Source organism: Mesoplodon densirostris, chromosome 4 (genome assembly GCF_025265405.1).
Source record: "Mesoplodon densirostris isolate mMesDen1 chromosome 4, mMesDen1 primary haplotype, whole genome shotgun sequence".
Classification (NCBI taxonomy): domain Eukaryota; kingdom Metazoa; phylum Chordata; class Mammalia; order Artiodactyla; family Ziphiidae; genus Mesoplodon; species Mesoplodon densirostris.
The window spans coordinates 75789042-75806245 of NC_082664.1; the positions used below are offsets into that span (position 1 = coordinate 75789042).

The window sequence follows — 17204 nt, forward strand, 5'->3', positions numbered from 1 at the left end:
GAGGGCCAGAGTGGAGCCTTTCAAAGCACAGGGCCTAGGGCACGGGCCACTCCTGCCTGGGCCTAAGGGCAATAAATTGACTTTTCTCTGGTTCATCAGTCTATAAGCTCCATGAAGACAGGGCTGGTGTCGGTCTGACTTACTGAGGTGTCCCTAATGCCCAGCACAGTGTCTGGTGCGTAGTAGGCGTTTAATCAATATTTGTCAAATGAATGAATGTATGAGGTAGACCAGGAAGAGGTTTGAGGATTTGGATCCATTACTGAAGATCTGGATTCTATAAGCCAGAACTAGAAATGAGAACGGGTGGTACAGGGCTGCAAAAATGGGGGTGCAGACAGAGGAGAACGGAATCCTGGATTACTGACTCTGTCTCCCGTCCTCTCCTTCCTCTTTGTTTTCTACCCCACTTCTCCAGGCCCTTTACCTGCCTGGCCCTCTCTCCCCATGATCCAGCATCCCTCTGTCCATCCTTTGACCTTTTTGTCCTCTGTCCATTGCTCTTTCTCTATGGCCTGACCATCTATCTGTCTGTTCTTCTGTATTTGTTTCTAGTTCTCGGTCCCCAATTTATTTATTTATTTATTTATTTATTTATATTTTTGGCTGTGTTGGGTCTTCATTGCTGTATGCGGGCTTTGCCTGGTTGCGGCGAGTGGGGGCTATTTTTCGTTGTGGTGTGCCGGCTTCTCACTGTGGTGGCTTCGCTTATTGCAGAGCACAGGCTCTAGGTGCGTGGGCTTCAGTAGTTGTGGCTCATGGGCTCCAGAGCGCAGGCTCAGTAGTTGTGGCTCATGGGCTTAGTTGCTTTGCAGCATGTGGGATCTTCCCGGGCCAGGGCTTGAACCCATGTCCCCTGCATTGGCAGGCAGATTCTTAACCGCTGCGCCGCCAGGGAAGCCCTCGGCCCCCAATCTTACTTTCTTCTCTCCCTTCTACCACTTTTGCTCTTCTAGTCACTTGTTCCCATCACCTCTTACTCCCTCTTGATCCCCTCCCAGAAGCTTTCTTCTCCCTTTTAGTTCTCCATGGGCCTTTGCCCATCTCTTCCATGTGCCTATGTCCCTCTGTCTCCCTCAATCCAGATTCCTGGGGAGCCCCTGACTAGTTCTGCCCTCTCTCCCAGGTCTACACCTACAGCCTCCTTAGCTAAGTCTTCTTGCCTCCCTTCCTCTGTTTTGTCCTTCACAGAGTCCACCTGGTTTCAACTTTTTCATCCCCATTTCTCTGTCCCCAAATGTCCTTGAGCCAGTCAGTCTCAGCCTGCGTCCCCCTCCTGCCAGGAAAACCCATGAACCACTTCCTGGGTCCTCACTGACCAATGTGCTTCTTCTCTCTGTGTCCTTGGTCCTTTCCCCTGGTCCAGCCCTCACCCCTCAGACTCCTTTCCCTGGTCAGTGGTGCCTGGTCTGAGCCCCGAGCGGCTCAACTCGCCTGAGCTTGTTTAGTCTGACTCCTTCAGCCCATTAGCAGCTTAGCCCTCCCACCTCTCCCCTGAGCGCTCCAGTAAACAAGAGGATCAGCGCAGACCTGACAGCTGCTGGGGGGCAAGTGTCTGGCTAGACCAGACCAGGCCTGCAAAAGGGGCTGCAGTCAACACTTGCTATCCCTTCTTCACCAGGGAGATTCTGAGGTCTCTTTCCTGGGTATTTACCTTAGAACCACATTCTGTGTGCATGTGTTGGGCTCTGATCTCCATGGTCCCCATTCCCATTTTGTGGCCTTGTTCCTAGGCCTTGGGCTTTTCAATTCTTCTGCGAAAACAGCATTAGATTCAGGCAATCACACCGAGAAGCCTTTCCACTTGAATGATGACAATGGTCTCTGCTCTATAAAATGGAGGCCAAGTGAGGGAAAAGAGATGTCCTCTGATGTTGGTCTTCTTATATGTGTGTAGAGAGCATGGTAGGAGAGACCAAACACACACATACACACACACCAAAGGAATCTGAGTTGACTATAGGCACTCTGTAGATCAGGGGTTCTCAAACTTCAGTGTTTATCAAATTACCTGGAGAGCTTATTAAAACATAGATTTCTTTTGATCCCATCCCCAGAGTGTCTGATTCAGTAAGTTTGAGGTGAGGCTAGAGAATTGCATTTCTAGCAAGTTCCCAGGTGGTGCTGCTGGTCTGGGGACCCCGGGCTGAGAACCACTGTCTTAGATCATCTGAATCTACCAGCTCTTTACCTAACACCTAAGGCTGGGACCAGGTTAATTTTTATCATTGATCCTTGGGGCTGATGGACACCCAGGTCTCTCTCTGGGTTGGGAAAGAGGACCTGTTAACCCCAGGGGAGTGTTTGGATGTCCTTAGAAAGTAGGAAATAGCTTTTAACTCCTGGAGTTCTATTCTAGTACAGACCCTATTTAAACAGCTTCAGACAGGTTTAAACATCTCCTTGGCTAATTCCTAGTATCTCTGTTCCAACTTCTACTTGGGGATGATAGCTCTAAGAAGTGTTAGGGGATTAGGCTGAAAATGTAGGTCACCCCCCAGCCATCTGGGAACCAGGAGGAGTGAGAGAGGAAGAAAGAGGGACAGAGACACACACAAGGAAAAGGTGAGGGGAAGCAGAGGGCAAATGAGGACAGTTACAAAAGTGTCTCTGATGGATAGGTGGTGATTGGATTTCAGTGTCTCGAGGTGTCCTGGAAGGAAGGAAAAGGGTTCCTCCTTCCCCCTTCTGCTCCTGAAGCCAAGCTGGCCTGCCTGTCCTGGGGCTGGGTCCGCAGGAATTAGAGAGGCTGAGACTAGGATGGGCAAGTCCTGGAGGGTTGTTTATCTTTCTGATGCCATAACTGTGAGGGGCATGAGGCCAGATAAGGTGGGAGTGAGGCAGGGAACAGAAAGGTGAGCGGTCCTGAAAACAGGAAACAGACCCAACAGGCCAGGTGAGAGTGGGCTTAGGAGAACTTCTACTCCCCTAAAACACCCCCAGAGGATGCTGCGGAGCCTTGGAGGGTAAAGGTACTGGAAGCTTGTCTGGCCCTCTTTTCCAGTCCCGGGCTTTCAGTCACCAAGGGCTGAGGGTTGTGTCCTCATGAGGGTGCCGGCGGGGGCCAATGTGGCACTCTGTACTGGGGACCTGAGAACGGTGAGTCAGACCATCAGTGAGGCGCTTTGTTGGGGAAGATGCCCCCTTCCCTTCCTTGAGAACAGGCAGACTTGTCCTCTCCTCTCATTTCCTGCAAGCCCTCAGGCCAATGAGATATGCAAATGATCCCCCTACCTCATTGGCTGGAGGCCTGAGAACCATGGATGACCTCAGAGAGCTGGCCCTTTAAGAGTACCCAGTGGGCTCTGTGCCCACAGCCCCTTGTTCTGAGCACAGAGGCACCAGGCCCTGCTCAATGGGGCCTCCAGTCTCTGGGGAAGTTGTGCCTGCCTGGCTTTGACACTGACCAATCATCTCTGCCATCCCTAAAGTGAGTATGTCTGAGGCCTACTTGGGTGCCAGGCCTCTCACCTAGAGCCCCCTCCTCCGACACCTGCTGTCTGCTTTCTGTTGTTTGTTTTCAGGAATCTGCACACTTCTGTCCCCTGCTCTACTGCCACCCTGACTGGCTTTATGTCCCTCACTGCTATCACGTCAGAAAGATAAATAGCCCTCCTCACTTAGCTTTTCATCCAATTCTTTCTGGACACCTCTCTCTATGTCTCACCTTCTCCTCCCTGCCAAAGATCAATTCCTTCAACTTGTGTTTTTGTTCCCATCCCCTCTGCCTTCTCAAGGGTGAGGGGCTCAGTAGATGGGGCAACACCTGGGACAGGAAGAGAGAGAGGACCTGTCCTTCCTGCCGCCCCTCTGGGCAGAGCCTGGGGGCCTGAGATGTGGTTGGAAAGTGGGTTACCTGGGTTTGGACATCGAGATGGAGCCAAACTCTAAGCCCTGGGGATGAGCACTCTCTGCCTTGTCCCTCCTGGGGCTGTTGGAACTGGGAGTTGGGCACAAGCTTGGGACTTCCAGGCTGGGAAGGCTCTCCGAGGTCACCTAGCCAGAGGTGACTCAGGTGGGCACATGCTCCGTGGTTGATAACAGGGAGGAGGGTTCCTGGGTGACATAAGTTTGGGACACTGTGTTGAAGTTGAACAGATGGTTTACCGAAGGACTTCTCAGATTACTATGCCGCGGTGCTCTGTGAACCTGCAAGAGGCTCACAGGGATGGGAGGCAGCATTTCTCAGAATGATCTGCGCACAGACCCCTTCTTAGATATTCCTCAGACTTCATGTTTCACAGAACACTCCCTGAGAAATGTTAAAGTCTAACTACCTTCCTTGAACAGAAGGGGAAACGAGGGTCAGAAGGGGAAGGTGACCTGCTCAAGTTCATACAACATCGCAGGTCCTGGATAGAAGGAGGAAAACCAGTCTCGGTTGGTTTCTCTTGGAGACTAGCCTTGGGGAAAGATGGTCACCACTCTGTCCTGATCTTTCTAGAACTGATTCTGGGGCCTTTCTTTTTTTCCTTGAAAAGTCTCTTGCTTCTAGAAAAGGGATTCATCGATTAATCCATAGAATGAATGTGCACTGAGGGTCTACTATGTGCAAGGCTTTGGCCTGGGTGTTCTGAGAGAGAGAGAGATTACAGCATGTTATCCATCTATTTTAAAATCCACAGCATGTGTGCCTTTCCACTGCCCTAAAATATACACATACTCTGTCACAGTTAATTAAGCAACATTTTTTAATTGCTTGGAAATGAAATGATGCCTCTTGAGATGACAAAGATGCTCAGCATGTCCCAGAACTAGAGTTGGGAGTGCTGCCACAGTCTTTTGTTTTTCATAGATCCCAGAGGCACCAGTGGGCCAGAGGCTCTGCTATCCTCTTCTTCACTCAGGCTTTAAGCTGCTTGCCCCCTGGTCAGGAGCCCCTGCCACCTAAGAAGTTGTCCCTCAGCCCGGAGGTGACTGTGCAGGGAACAGGCTGCGCCATCACCCCAGCTTTCCAGAACTCTGTCCCCAGGGCGCTTGGGCTTTGGGGGAAGCGGATTTTGGTCAAGAAGGCTGGCAGGCAGCCTCCAGGTGCTCCAAACCTGTCCTCTTTTTTGCAGGTGCACCCCTCCTAATCCAGCCCCAGAATGGCACTGCCTCCCAGTCCCCTGGCCATGGAATATGTCAATGACTTTGACTTGATGAAGTTTGAGGTAAAGCGGGAACCCTTGGAGGGGCGATCTGGCCCCCCGACAGCCTCACTGGGCTCCACACCCTACAGCTCAGTGCCTCCATCACCCACCTTCAGTGAGCCGGGCACGGTGGGGGCCACCGAGGGCACCCGGCCAGGCCTGGAGGAGCTGTACTGGCTGGCCACCCTGCAACAGCAGTTGGGGGCTGGGGAGGTGCTGGGTCTGAGTCCTGAGGAGGCCGCGGAGCTGCTGCAGGGTCAGGGCCCAGTCCCTGTTGAAGGGCCCCACACCTACTACCCAGGGAGCCCAGAGGAGACCGGAACCCAGCATGCCCAGGTGAGTGATCAGCAAGCTGGTCCGAGGGAGGGCAGGGTGAGGGAGGAGGCCAGCCCAGAGAGGAAGGAGAGTCCCCGGAGAGGGTTACCGATTGGGAAAGGGGTAGAGGACAGGAGAAGGGAAGAAGGACTTTTAAAAGATATCAGATAGAGAAAACTGTTTTCTGGCCCTTCTTTTTTCCTTTTTTCCAAATAGAGAGAAATGAGTAGGCTGAATCAGGAGGAAGAGGGAGAAGACAAGGTTAGAAGAGGATTGACCAAAAGGGGAGAGCTGAGAATTAAAGGGCGTCAGGAATGGTTGATTAAGGGAGGTATATAGATACTCAGTCTGGGGAACCACGGAAAGGGTTGTGCGTGGAATGGAGCAGAGACTGTGGGAACCGGAGTGAAGTTGGCCTTTTCAAGACTTCGTGCTGCCCCAGCCCCCAGCCTTCTCAGGAAGGATTGGGACTCATCCTATTAATTATAGACACAGACAGGGGTGTTGAGGGCATTAAGAAGTAATCCAAATCCTTGGAGGGTCACAGGGTTGCAGCCTTCAGGACAGGGGAGCGAGGTGTGTTGGAGGGGAAGGATCTGTCCGGCCCGAGCCCACGGGACACACGTGGGCCAGGAGCCGTATGCTCATGACCCCTCTAGGTCACTGTGGGGTTCAGGGGCGCGACTGGCTCGCCCGACGGTGGGTGGGACACGCGGGGACCACCCAAAGGCGTCGGGGACCCGTGGCGGGGGTGCGGGGCAGGGGAGGGCGTGTTGGGACCTGGAAGGGGATCTAGACTGCAGGACAGATTCAGGGGAAGGCGCACATTCAGGTAAAGGTGGGAGCCGGGAGCGGAGCATTCCCGGGGGCGGGGCCGTGTGGGCGGGGCCACCCGAGCTTGGCGCAGGGCGGGAGCCGGCTCTGACTCGGGCCCTGCCCGTTCCCTCTGCAGCTGGCCGAGCGGTTTTCGGACGCGGCGCTGGTGTCGATGTCTGTGCGGGAGCTAAACCGGCAGCTGCGGGGCTGCGGGCGCGACGAGGCGCTGCGGCTGAAGCAGAGGCGCCGCACGCTGAAGAACCGCGGGTACGCGCAGGCCTGTCGCTCCAAGCGGCTACAACAGCGGCGCGGTCTGGAGGCCGAGCGCGCCCGCCTGGCCGCCCAGCTGGACGCGCTGCGGGCCGAGGTGGCCCGCCTGGCCAGGGAGCGCGACCTCTACAAGGCTCGCTGTGACCGGCTGGCCCCGAGCGGCCCAGGGCCGGAGGCCACGCCCACTTCTTCCTCTGAGCCACTGGCCCCGGAGTGGTGGAGTCGGTGGGCGGGTGGCGCGCACCACCCGGGAGGCGGCTGTACCATTCACTAGATGGTTACTGAGCGCCTTCTGGCGCCAGACACTCCTTTGGATGACCACACAAATATCCCCAAACTTCCTGGACCCTCAAGGCATGCTCCGACGTTAGATGCCGGTCATTTTCTGGAAGAGAGGTCCCCTTCCCTCACGCAGGACGTGCACAGAAACCCTTCACCTTCTGCTCCACTCTACATGACCAGGTCACTGAAGTCTGCAGGAGTCAGTGCCAGGCACTTGGGGAGAGCGGGGCGCAAGGAGGTGTGGATGATGCACAGTGAATGGGAGGTGAGGGAATGGTGCAGCTCCCGGCTCAGATTAGATTTTAATTCAAGGTTTTCAACCTGTAGTGCACTAAGGTGGTAATTAGCAATGAGGCTATGTTTTCATTCCAAGGCTTGTAACCTCCCCATTTTAGGACTACTGCATTTTCAAGATTTCAATTCCCAATATCAAGACAGACCAGGAACTCTACTCAAGAGGCTTTCTTGAAGAAAGCCCGTGGCCTGCAGGGCCCAGAGCAGCAAAGGCCTGAGGAGCTCTGGGGGTGGTTGGTGTGGGCTGGGAGAGAACCCTGGGCAGGAGTCTGAAGCCAGGGGTGCTAGTCTCAGCTCTGCCACAGGATACCTCACAGTCACCTTGAGCAAATCACTTGCTCCCTGGGTCTCGATTACCTCCTCTAATCCTCATTTGAATTGGATGACTTCTGACACCTTTCCAGTTCTGGCCTCTCCGTAGTGTGGGAGCCCCAGTGGTCTCCCCAAGAAGCCCCGAATTCAGCCTCACCAAAGGGACTTTCTGTCCTGCTCCAGCTTCCTGACTGCAGCATAGGCCGCACTGGTCCTCTGTTGCTCCCTCCATGCTGCCTTGGCCTCCAGACCTGCATAGGGTGCCCCTGCTCCCTCCTGTCTCTCTGAGGGCTGAGGTGAGACTTTCCCCAGCCTGACAAGAAGCTGAGAGAATGCAGCTTTTGTGAATTAAACTTGAAGTCTAGGCACAACTGTACGCTATTGGCTAGATGTTCTTGCAATTTAAGAAGTGTTTATTCTATATCCTTGCTCCAGGCCTCTGTGTGTGTGTGTGTGTGTGTGTGTGTGTGTGTGTATGACAGAGAGAAAGAGAGAGGGAGAGGGAAAGCGAGAAGGAGAGAGGCTGGATAGCCCCCACCTGGGCGGAGTGGAGCATCTCAGTTCTGAAGCCCCAATGAAAATGGGGGAAGGGATGGGGATTGGGCCAGATGGAGGCCCACCTCCACTGCATAGAAGCCCAGGAACAGCAGTGACCCAGCCAGGCCTGCCTGTGGCTATCCTGGCGGCTCACAGTTGCCATGGTAACCCAGCCCTCTAGTTCAGCAGCCTACAGAGAGAGTGGGTGGGGGCTCTGGGCTGGGAGCAGTTACCTGGGAGCAGCCTCTGTTGTAGGTCCTCTAAGGGAAATAATAAATGGGGAGAAGGAGTTGGGTGTGGGGGAAGAGCCTCCCATATGTCTCTCTTCCTTTCTGCCCCCTCTACCCACCCCCTCCCCAGCTGTCTCTTCCCATCCCCGTTCTTGTTCCCTCCTCCCCCTCCTCCAGCCGAGCTCGTCCCTCCTCCACTCAGGAGCCTGCCATGGGAGTCCTCTCCTCTATCTCCACCAGGATTTCTTTCTCTTCCCTTCTCCCTTTCCCAGTGCTGGCTACTGGCCACCCTCTTTGGCTCTGGCTCCTCTCTCTGAGTGGCTCACGGCACCTTTAGCTTCTCCTCCTCCATCCCCTTCCACGTGCATTGTTGAAGGGAGAGGCTGGGGCAGGGAAGGTCCTTCTAGGAGCCCAGCTCTTCTTCCCTCACTCTGGATATCCCTCAGATCCTCACCTGCTCTCTACAGCTGTGATCCAGACCCACTACTGCTCTCGCCTGCCTTCCTTAACTGGCTGAGGCTCTGCACGGCACACATATGGGCAGAGACACCCATCCACACGCACCTACACCCGTACACACAACAGGGCTATGTTTACACACACTTGGGTCACAAGCTGAGGGTCACATGGATTCACCTCAAACAGAAGTTGCACACTCATGATTAAATGTGGGCCCTTTAGTCAGATGGGCCTGGACTCAAGTTCCAGGCTTACCAGTTCTTCTTTGACCATGGGTGAGCTTCAGTCAAGCTTCATTTGCTTTGTCAGGAAAATGGAGAAAACAATGGTAACTACCGAGTGAGGGTGAATGCATTTAAAACACACTAAGTACAAAGCTTCACACATGCTAAATGGCAATGTTTGCTATTGTTGTCAATGTTATTAAGAGTACACAGGGGGCTTCCCTGGTGGCGCAGTGGTTGAGAGTCCGCCTACCGATGCAGGGGACACGGGTTCGTGCCCCGGTCTGGGAAGATCCCACATGCCGTGGAGCGGCTGGGTCTGTGAGCCATGGCCCCTGAGCCTGCGCGTCCGGAGCCTGTGCTCCGCAACGGGAGAGGCCACAACAGTGAGAGGCCCGCGTACCGCAAAAAAAAAAAAAAAAAAAAAAAAAAAGAGTACACAGGGAGTTCCCTGGCGGTCTAGTGATTAGGACTCAGAGCTTTCACTGCGGGGGCCCGGGTTCAATCCCTGGTCAGGGAACTAAGATCCCACAAGCCGCAAGGTGTGGCCCCCCCCCAAAAAAAACACAACAACAAAGTACACAGCTGGACTTCTGAACCACTAAAGGCCACACTCTGGAGAGTCAGGGATATGCAGAGCATGAACACACACACACACACACACATATGTACACACACACATTCACACACCAGGAAAACCAGGCTGCAAAGACCTTAGATACGCCCTCTGTATTCGTAATTCACTAGCAGACCTGCTGCCCTCCTTCAGTCCTGCACCCCATCCCTCCCGCCGCTTCTCAGGCTGCCTCACAGCTGTGTGAGGGCTGGAGTTCAGCCCCTGGGGGGCTCAGCTGGGCTTCTCTGAAGACAGCTTAAGAGGGCATCAACTTGCCCCCTTGACAGCCCCTTATTACCCCTCTATCTCTGGTAATTAACCCTCAGGGGGCCTGGGCCCCCCTGGGGTTGGGAGGTGATGGCAGGGACTCCTCAGATCTCACTGGCACATAGTTGGGGTGAAACTGCAGAGCCACCAGGCTGTCTGAGGAGCTCTGGCTCAGAATTCAAAAGGTGCTGGTCCTCATTTCTTAATGGTGTGTGTGGGGTGCTATGGACTGCGCAACGGGCATCTGAGGCATGATGGGTAGAGGCTGAGGTGCTAGGAGTGGTTCCTTTTATTAATGGCCAGAAAGTCAGGATCACTGAAGAAAGTCACTGAGGGGCCACAAGGCTGAGGGGTATGGGGCCTGGAGAGATGGCGCAGGGCTCACCACTCACTTCCAGCACCCAGGGGACACGGCTGGTCCAAGAGGGAGAGGCACTGGTCACTTGAGTCACAAGGGTCAGGACAGGCACCTGGGGGAGAATGAGATAGTCATAAGCACCCTCGTCTACACCACACCCAGCCGGGATGGACTCCACCAAGATCCACCCCCCTAGTGTCCCAGGACTCACTGAGAGACTGAGGGAGTGTCGGTCCGGTTGTCGGCTGTCACAGGCTAGGGCTGGGCGTCGTGGCTGGCGTGCAGGACCTGGGAGGCCCGGGGCTGATGCCCTGGCTGGCGTAGTACTCCACCACCTGCCGGGGCACCTCGGCCAGGACGCACTTAGCTAGCGCAGAGGGTGCGGCCTGGGATGGGGACGGGGGTGTGGTTAGGGGCGGGAGAGTGGGGGAAGGAGGGGCTCAGGTAAGAGGCGGGGCTTCGGGTGGCCAGCTGAGCTCCATCGTCCTTCGCAGGACATCAATCAAGCGAGAGAGACGGGTCAGATTTGGGTGGCAGGAGGAGCTGAGGAGTCCTTCAGCTGGGAGGGGCCTCCGGGCACTCACGTCCTTGAAGTCCCGGAAGGGCACGAACTGGACGATGTCGCGAGCCGCGGGCACCCCTCGGGGGCAGCGCAAGGGACCGTCATCGCCGTCCAGCAGCCGCATGTCGGAGAAATCGGCGTTGCCCACGCCCACGATGATGATGGACATGGGCAGGCGGGAGGCGCGCACGATGGCGGCGCGGGTCTCGGCCATGTCGCTCACCACCCCGTCCGTGAGCACCAGCAGCACCGAGTACTTCTGAGGGCAGGCAGAGGGGGAGGAAGGGTCAGCTCTGCGGCCTTGGCACCGACCCCAAGCCCGGGCCCGGGCCCTGGCCTCACCCGAGGACACCAGGTTGCCCGCTTCGGCTGGGGCTCCTCACCGTGGCCTGGCCAGTGCTCTGCTCCCGCTGGGCTGGCGCCGCCACGCGGTTGATGATGGGGGCCACGTTGGTGGGGCCATAGAGCTGGATCTGGGGCAGGCAACGGCGATAGGAGGTGATGACCCCCGAGATCTCTGTGGGCAAAGAGGTGAGGAGGGCAGAGATTAGCGGGAGCCCTTCCTGAACCCCCTTAAAGCAAGGAGGTGCTTCTCTGTCTGAGGACTGCCCTGCCACCAAGTTCTTCACTAAGCAGGAGACTTGGATGGTCCAGGTGCTGGCAGAGTTGGGTGGGCAGATACTGGGCCAGGGGCTGGAAGTCTTAGCAAATGAAGGCAGGTGTTGGATGGGTGAAGGGGCAGGGAGCAGGGCCCAGGGGAACGGAGTCTGTGCTCCTACATGAGGTGTACAGGAGTAGGCAGCAAGCTGCATGCAGGGAGGCGGGGCTGGTGGGAATCTCCTCTCTTACCTTCACATTCCGGATTTTCCGGGTCAAAGTTGATAGCAAAGTCATGGGACACCTGTGAGGGTAGGGTGAGGCCAGCCAGGGGATGTTTTTCCTTCTTGTCTGACCCTCCCAACATCTGCTCCCTTCCCCTCGCACCCAGCCTACCTCAAAGTTGGGGGGGATTCGAGCCCCAAAGCCAAACGCTGGGAACCGTTTGTCACTGGGGAGAAGAAAAGTCTTTGGGGGCCCATTGGGCAAGGCGTCCCTGCCTGTCCCACACCCCGACCTCCTGCTACCTGTCGTAGTCCTGGCAGATGCCTCCCACTGCACGCAGGGCCTGCAGGTAGTGGTTGGGCTGGCGGGTGCTCAGGCAGTGCAGGGACTGGCTGCTCCTTGGGTCCCCGTTGGAGGCAGTGAAGTCAATGGCCACCTGGTGGAGATGCGGAAAGTGTTATGGTGCATCTGTGAGCGCCAACAGAGAGGCTGGGCCAGAGCTAGGGCCTGTAGGGAGGCCTAAGGTGAATCTAAACAAGCCCACAGGTAGTCTCATCATAGAGTCGGGTGAGGGGAACAAGCTGACCACACTAAGGCTCATGAGAGGTCCAAGTAGGGGCAGTGAGGATTCTGGGCTCTTTCTCTTCACTGTGGGCCTAGCCCCTCCCCCTTGGCCACGTCCCTGTCCCCTGGGCCTTTACCGTGAAGTTGATCTGGCAGCCGCCCATGATGTAATCCAGGAAGGTGTGCACCTTCTCCACCTAGTGGGAAGAGGGGAGTAAGGTGGAGGGATGGTCCCTTGAGGATGAAGCTGGGTGGGGCTTCTGCAGGAGAAAGGGAGGGGCCAGAGTTTTTGAGGTTGAAGTTGGTGGTGGATAGGGCAAGGGTTCTCAGTTCCCAGGAGCAGAGAAATGATCTTTGAAATGAGGGCAGGGTTGAATCTGAGGTTGCCTCGGGGGTCGGGGTGGGGCAGGGCTTGAGGCGGGCACTGGAATTTACCGTGCATTGGGCCAGCACTACGGTCCCTGAGCTCTTGTAATTCTTCTTCTTGTCCCGGTACTTGGGGTTGATACAGTCCCACTGCATCTAGACCCCACATACCCCACAAGCCCAGGGTCACATCACGTGACCCTTCCTCCCCCTTCCAGCGGAGCCTCCCAGATTGAGACCGCCATGGCTCAGTCCTCAGGCTGAGCCCAGGGCTTTCCACCCTCTCCACCTCCTATCACGTGTGGGGGGGCTCTTCAGCATCACCCTCAGGATTCTCCCAGGGGTCTTGGTGGGGTTCTGGCTGAGGGTCTTTGTGGCACCTCCTGCCCAGGGTTTGCTGTTCCTTCCTGCATCTCCTGGAAGGTACTGGTGAACTCGCCGATGAAGTCATGCTTCCCGCTGGAGTCATAGTCATACACCAGGAACTGAGAAGGCAAGCGGGGTGGGGCGGTCAGGGTCAGGGAGACTTTGCAGAGGTTCCTGGGGGCAGGAGGAGGGACTCAGGGCGGTAGGGGCCCAACAGTCACTAGGCCCAAACAGATGTCCTCAACCTGCCAGAGAAGCCACTTGCTGGATTTCATCCTTTGGCTCAGTCCGGCAGGGACTTTGGCCTCTGCTAGAAGGCACACACAGAGGAACATTGAGCTGTGACTGGTTCTTTACCCGCAGTGGGAAGGGGTATCACGTGGGGGAGAGGGAGGGGCTTGCCACACTCGGGGGTGGGGGTGGGGGAATGGTCTCCGGCAGAGGCCGGAAGCTCCAACAAGCCACCCTGTTTGCGGGGGGCCTCACCTTGAGAGGCCGGTGGACATCGCAGCTGCACAGCGAGTGCAGGGACAGACGGAACGGCTCCCAGCTGGGGTTCAGATTGTTCTTCACCACCTTGAAGAGGCACAGAGAGCTGGTCACCCCCGATCTAGTTTCCCCTGCTCTGCCCTTCCTCTCTCCTTCCCCCCAGCCCCAGGCACCAACCTCTGTCCTCCAGACCAGCTGGTCGCTCTGGTCCCCATTGGTCTTATAGATCTCCATGAATGGGTCAGACTTGCTGAACAGATCCTGGGGACACGGGGGAAAGCGTCCATGAGCCTGGTGAGGTCTGAGGGGGAGGCGGCTAACACCAAGAAGGGAGCAGAGCTGGGACCTGGGGTTTGTCCTGAGGAGGGGGCTGGGCTCCCTAACACTAGAGAGGCGGACCTGCACTCTGGGTTTCCAACCTTGTTGTCCAGCTTGTGGGCCCTGAAGGTGAGCTGCACATAATCATTGGTGCCAGATACCTCTTCGGCCACGATCTGCAAGGAGGACACAAATGACAGGATTCCCCCAACCCACTCCCACAAGGCCCTTTCCCTTAGGTGGGAGCTAGCCCTGGGCATGATGTCACCATGGATGTCCATGCAGGGGCATTGAATGCCCCGCCCGAGGGTGAGTACAGGTGACTTTGCCTACCGTGATGGTGGACTTGCCCGCGTTCTTCCCATTCTTCAGTAGCAGCGGCTTAGTGACCTTGGTCTGTGACACAACCTGGGGATGGAGGGGGAGGGGGACCCAGCTGTGACGCCCCCACCTGCTTTGGCCAGGGTACAAGGGGCAGGGTAATAAGTGCCCTTTGAGCTCTCACAGGGGCTGCACTTGGGCTAGGATTGGACTTGATTTCCGCGGCAACCTTAACGGGTAGGCACTGTGACCCGCATTGTTTAGATGAGGAAACTAAGACTCAGAGAGGTTAAATATCTAGCCCAAGGATGCACAGCTGGTGAATGGTGGAGACGGGGTCCAAGCCCCGACTGAACTAGCTCCAGAGCTTATCCTCTGTCTTCTTTTGGCTTCCAGAGGCAGAGCGATGGGGGTGGGGGTGGGGTGGGAATGCAGACCTGGCCCAAGGTGCACTCGGTAGAGCCGAGGAAGGTGTCATTGCGGGGGCTGGTGGCTCCGTCCTCCGCGTCAAACACGTGGAACTGCAGGGGCTGCTTCTCCTCAAAGAAGTACTCGAGGGCCAGCACCCGGGAGAAGACAGGGCTGGAGCAGGAGCGCAGCACCTCTGTGCGCTCCACCTGCGGCAGAGGGGAGCGTGTCCTTTGGGAACCTGGGCTGCTTTATCTTGCCCTGGACCACCCCGGTCTTGCCTGCCTTCCTCAGGCTTCCGCACCCCAGCGACTAGCTCTTCTCTCCCTGGGCTGAACCCCAAGCTCAGGGTGCTGCCAGCCCCCAGGATCATCAGCCCGCTGGGGCTCTCATATTTGGGAGCGGTGCCACTGACTTCGGGGGCGATCTCGGCACCCAGCGGGACTCTGTGGGCTTTGGAATCTGTAAGATGGTCTGTGTGTGTAATGATGGCACCCCCATCCGCAGGGTTACCCACACAGCCTGGAAGAGGCCCCTGGGAGTCCTGACGGTCCCCCACGAGGCTTTCACTGCCCCCACCAGCCTCCTCCCTCTCAGTCCCGGAGGTGAATGAAGGAGATCCCAGCCGCTCTCACCTCCACCCACTGCTCATCGGAGTGGAGCTTGAGCAGCACGCAGGGGTGGGGCTTGGTGAGCGTGTCTCGGTCTAGAAGGCCGTGGCAGGACACCCGCAGCTCCACTCTCGAGGCCCCCAGCGTCATGGCTGGGGGCTCAGGCACCCATGCCATCTCCGGGTTGGACATGTCACTGTGGGGACAGAGCAGATGGCCTGGACGCTGGAAGGGGAACCCCTGCCAGGGGAGGGGTCTGCCTCTGGGAGCCACGGCCCCACCCCCTTGCCCTTCTCCCTGAGGCCCTGGCATCTCATGGACCTGCTTCCCAGTGACCTCCCTCAGCTTCCCCTGAGCACTGAGCTGGCGAGGGTGGAGGACCCGAGCCCCCCACTCCTGCACAGTCCAGTGCTCCTGTCACCCCTGCTGGCCTCATATGCGTGGATGGGGCTGGAGAGGGCTAGAGGGCTGGGGGGGTTCCTGGCAGCCTTGCTCCTGGGCCATCGATTGATCTACACTTTCTGCTCCCTCAGCACCTTCTGCTCTTTCCTGACTGATGTCTGAGTCAGCGCTGCACTCAGTCTCGGCTCAAAGGAGCTGAACTGGGGCAAGGGGTCCCTGCCAGTCTGAAGAGGATGGTCAGGAATGGAAGCTGCAGTGGGCAGGAGGAGGCAGATTGGAAGGTACCCTCCGGGGCTGTCCCCATCCACCTCCCCCGACTCACCTTCTGGTTGGCTGACGGAAAGGGAGGGATGGTGGGCTTGCAGAGTGAGAAGCAGAGCCCAGTCCCTGCTGAAATCTCCTCCAGGTTCCTGGCAGTGGCTCCCACTATGACAATGCTGGCTTTCCCCCCCGCCTCCCCTGCTCTCACACTCCTTGGCGGCACTGGCACTGTCTCCTAGCGACAGGATTTTGGGGAGCCTCGGCCCCTCCATGCTGCCCGTGGGATGCACGCACGCCACCCTCCCCCAGCAGAGGCACCAAGCTTTGGGCAGCAGCAGGCAGGGGTCCGCTGGCTTGGGTTCATGGCGGGGCCATCCATCTGTCTTTGTCTGTCCGCATCTCAGGGTGAGGCTGTCTGATCCCATGTCGTGCTTCCCCAGCGAGTGTCTGTTGGTGTGTCTGAATGCCCCCACCCCGTGTCTGTCCCCTAGTCGGGTGTCTGTCTTCAGGAGGGTGTGACAGTTCCCGTACCTCCCTCAGAACTGGGACCCTTCCCTGGCTGGGTACTCCCTCCCCACAGCGTGTGCCTTTCTGGATACGTGAGGGAGGGTCTGAATTGAAGGAGTCCATCTGCATTCCAGCCACAAGTCTCCCAGCTCTCACAGGTCCCCTGAGTTGGGCAGGGGCATGTGATGGTGAGGGTATCGGGCAGGGCTAGAGACCTCTCTGGAGGCTGGGGGCGATGTTGTTATGGAGACTGGGCCAGGCTGGACCGGGCTGGGGCTGGGCTAGGGAGGAAGGGTGGGCTCACCTGGGCTCTAGTCGGGGGATCCTCTCTCCAGCTCTCTGGCCCTGGCCCTGACTCCTTTGGTGTTCCAGCCGCTGGCGCAGGCTCCGGCTCCGGCTCTGCAGCTATTTATGGGGCCTGGATGGGGAGGGGTTGGGGGGGGCCGCAGCACCAGCTCCCCCCCACCCCCCCGCACAGACCGGTTGGGAGGGAGAAGAGGGGAGGGGCAGGGCCACTGCCTAGGAGGAGCCACAGAACCGGAGGAGGAGGGCGGGCTGGGGGTGGCTCAGACGCAGGACCCCTGCAGACAGTGACACACATCCTCCCCTTCATGCCACACCCACACCTCGCATCACAGAGATGCACACGTTGCAGTGGTGCGTGCACGCACACACATTCATGCCGGGAAATGATGGAGACATATGCACACACAACTCACAGGCTCACACGTATCTTGACACAAACAGGTGCCAGCACATAAACTCACCGTGACACCATGACAGTTACAGCCCTACGGATACACATAGGGAAACACACCCAGTCTCACAACACTCTCTGTATCACATTTCTTAAGGACATTCACAGTCACATATAAAAGAACACTGGGCTATACTTGTCACACACAACATACTCTCATTCACGCCAACCAACCCGAATACGACAGAATGGAGATCTTCACGTGCTTCTTAAAAACCATCGTGTACCATGCTAAGGCTCATAGCTTTGAGAATTCAAAGCTCCCTAGCCACCTTTTAACAGGGAGACGAGGAAATGGACACAATTGCTTAAGGGCACACAGTGTCACATCCTGGTCG

At 57.0% G+C, this 17204-nt stretch overlaps 2 protein-coding genes across 2 annotated transcripts; one reads left to right on the forward strand and one right to left on the reverse strand.

Annotated features, from left to right (window-relative positions):
- Nucleotides 1-5087: 5087 nt before the first annotated feature.
- Nucleotides 5088-6731, forward strand: NRL (neural retina leucine zipper). The gene is given in 3 exon segments (XM_060098214.1): nt 5088-5468; nt 6400-6700; nt 6703-6731. Coding segments are annotated over 3 exon segments (711 nt in total).
- Nucleotides 6732-10182: 3451 nt separating this feature from the next.
- Nucleotides 10183-15146, reverse strand: CPNE6 (copine 6). The gene is made up of 16 exons (XM_060098215.1): nt 14964-15146; nt 14358-14537; nt 13933-14007; nt 13701-13775; nt 13459-13542; nt 13279-13368; nt 12807-12911; nt 12496-12582; nt 12198-12257; nt 11799-11932; nt 11668-11722; nt 11524-11575; nt 11058-11191; nt 10697-10933; nt 10324-10498; nt 10183-10224 (listed from the first exon to the last, which is right to left on the reverse strand). The coding sequence occupies exons 1-15, from the start codon at nt 15129-15131 to the stop codon at nt 10361-10363; spliced, it is 1674 nt and encodes a 557-aa protein (XP_059954198.1). The 5' UTR covers nt 15132-15146; the 3' UTR covers nt 10183-10224; nt 10324-10360.
- Nucleotides 15147-17204: the final 2058 nt, after the last annotated feature.

What these genes read in the sequence shown, in the direction of transcription:
- CPNE6 (XM_060098215.1), bottom strand. Translation starts at nt 15,131, where the DNA reads ATGTCCAACCCGGAGATGGCATGGGTGCCTGAGCCCCCAGCCATGACG. An exon ending in AGAGCACTGGCCAGGCCACG is followed by an intron (nt 10,934 to 11,057) that starts GTGAGGAGCCCC and finishes GCCTGCCCTCAG; the next exon opens with AAGTACTCGGTGCTGCTGGT. An exon ending in CCTTCCGGGACTTCAAGGAC is followed by an intron (nt 10,499 to 10,696) that starts GTGAGTGCCCGG and finishes TCCCCATCCCAG; the next exon opens with GCCGCACCCTCTGCGCTAGC.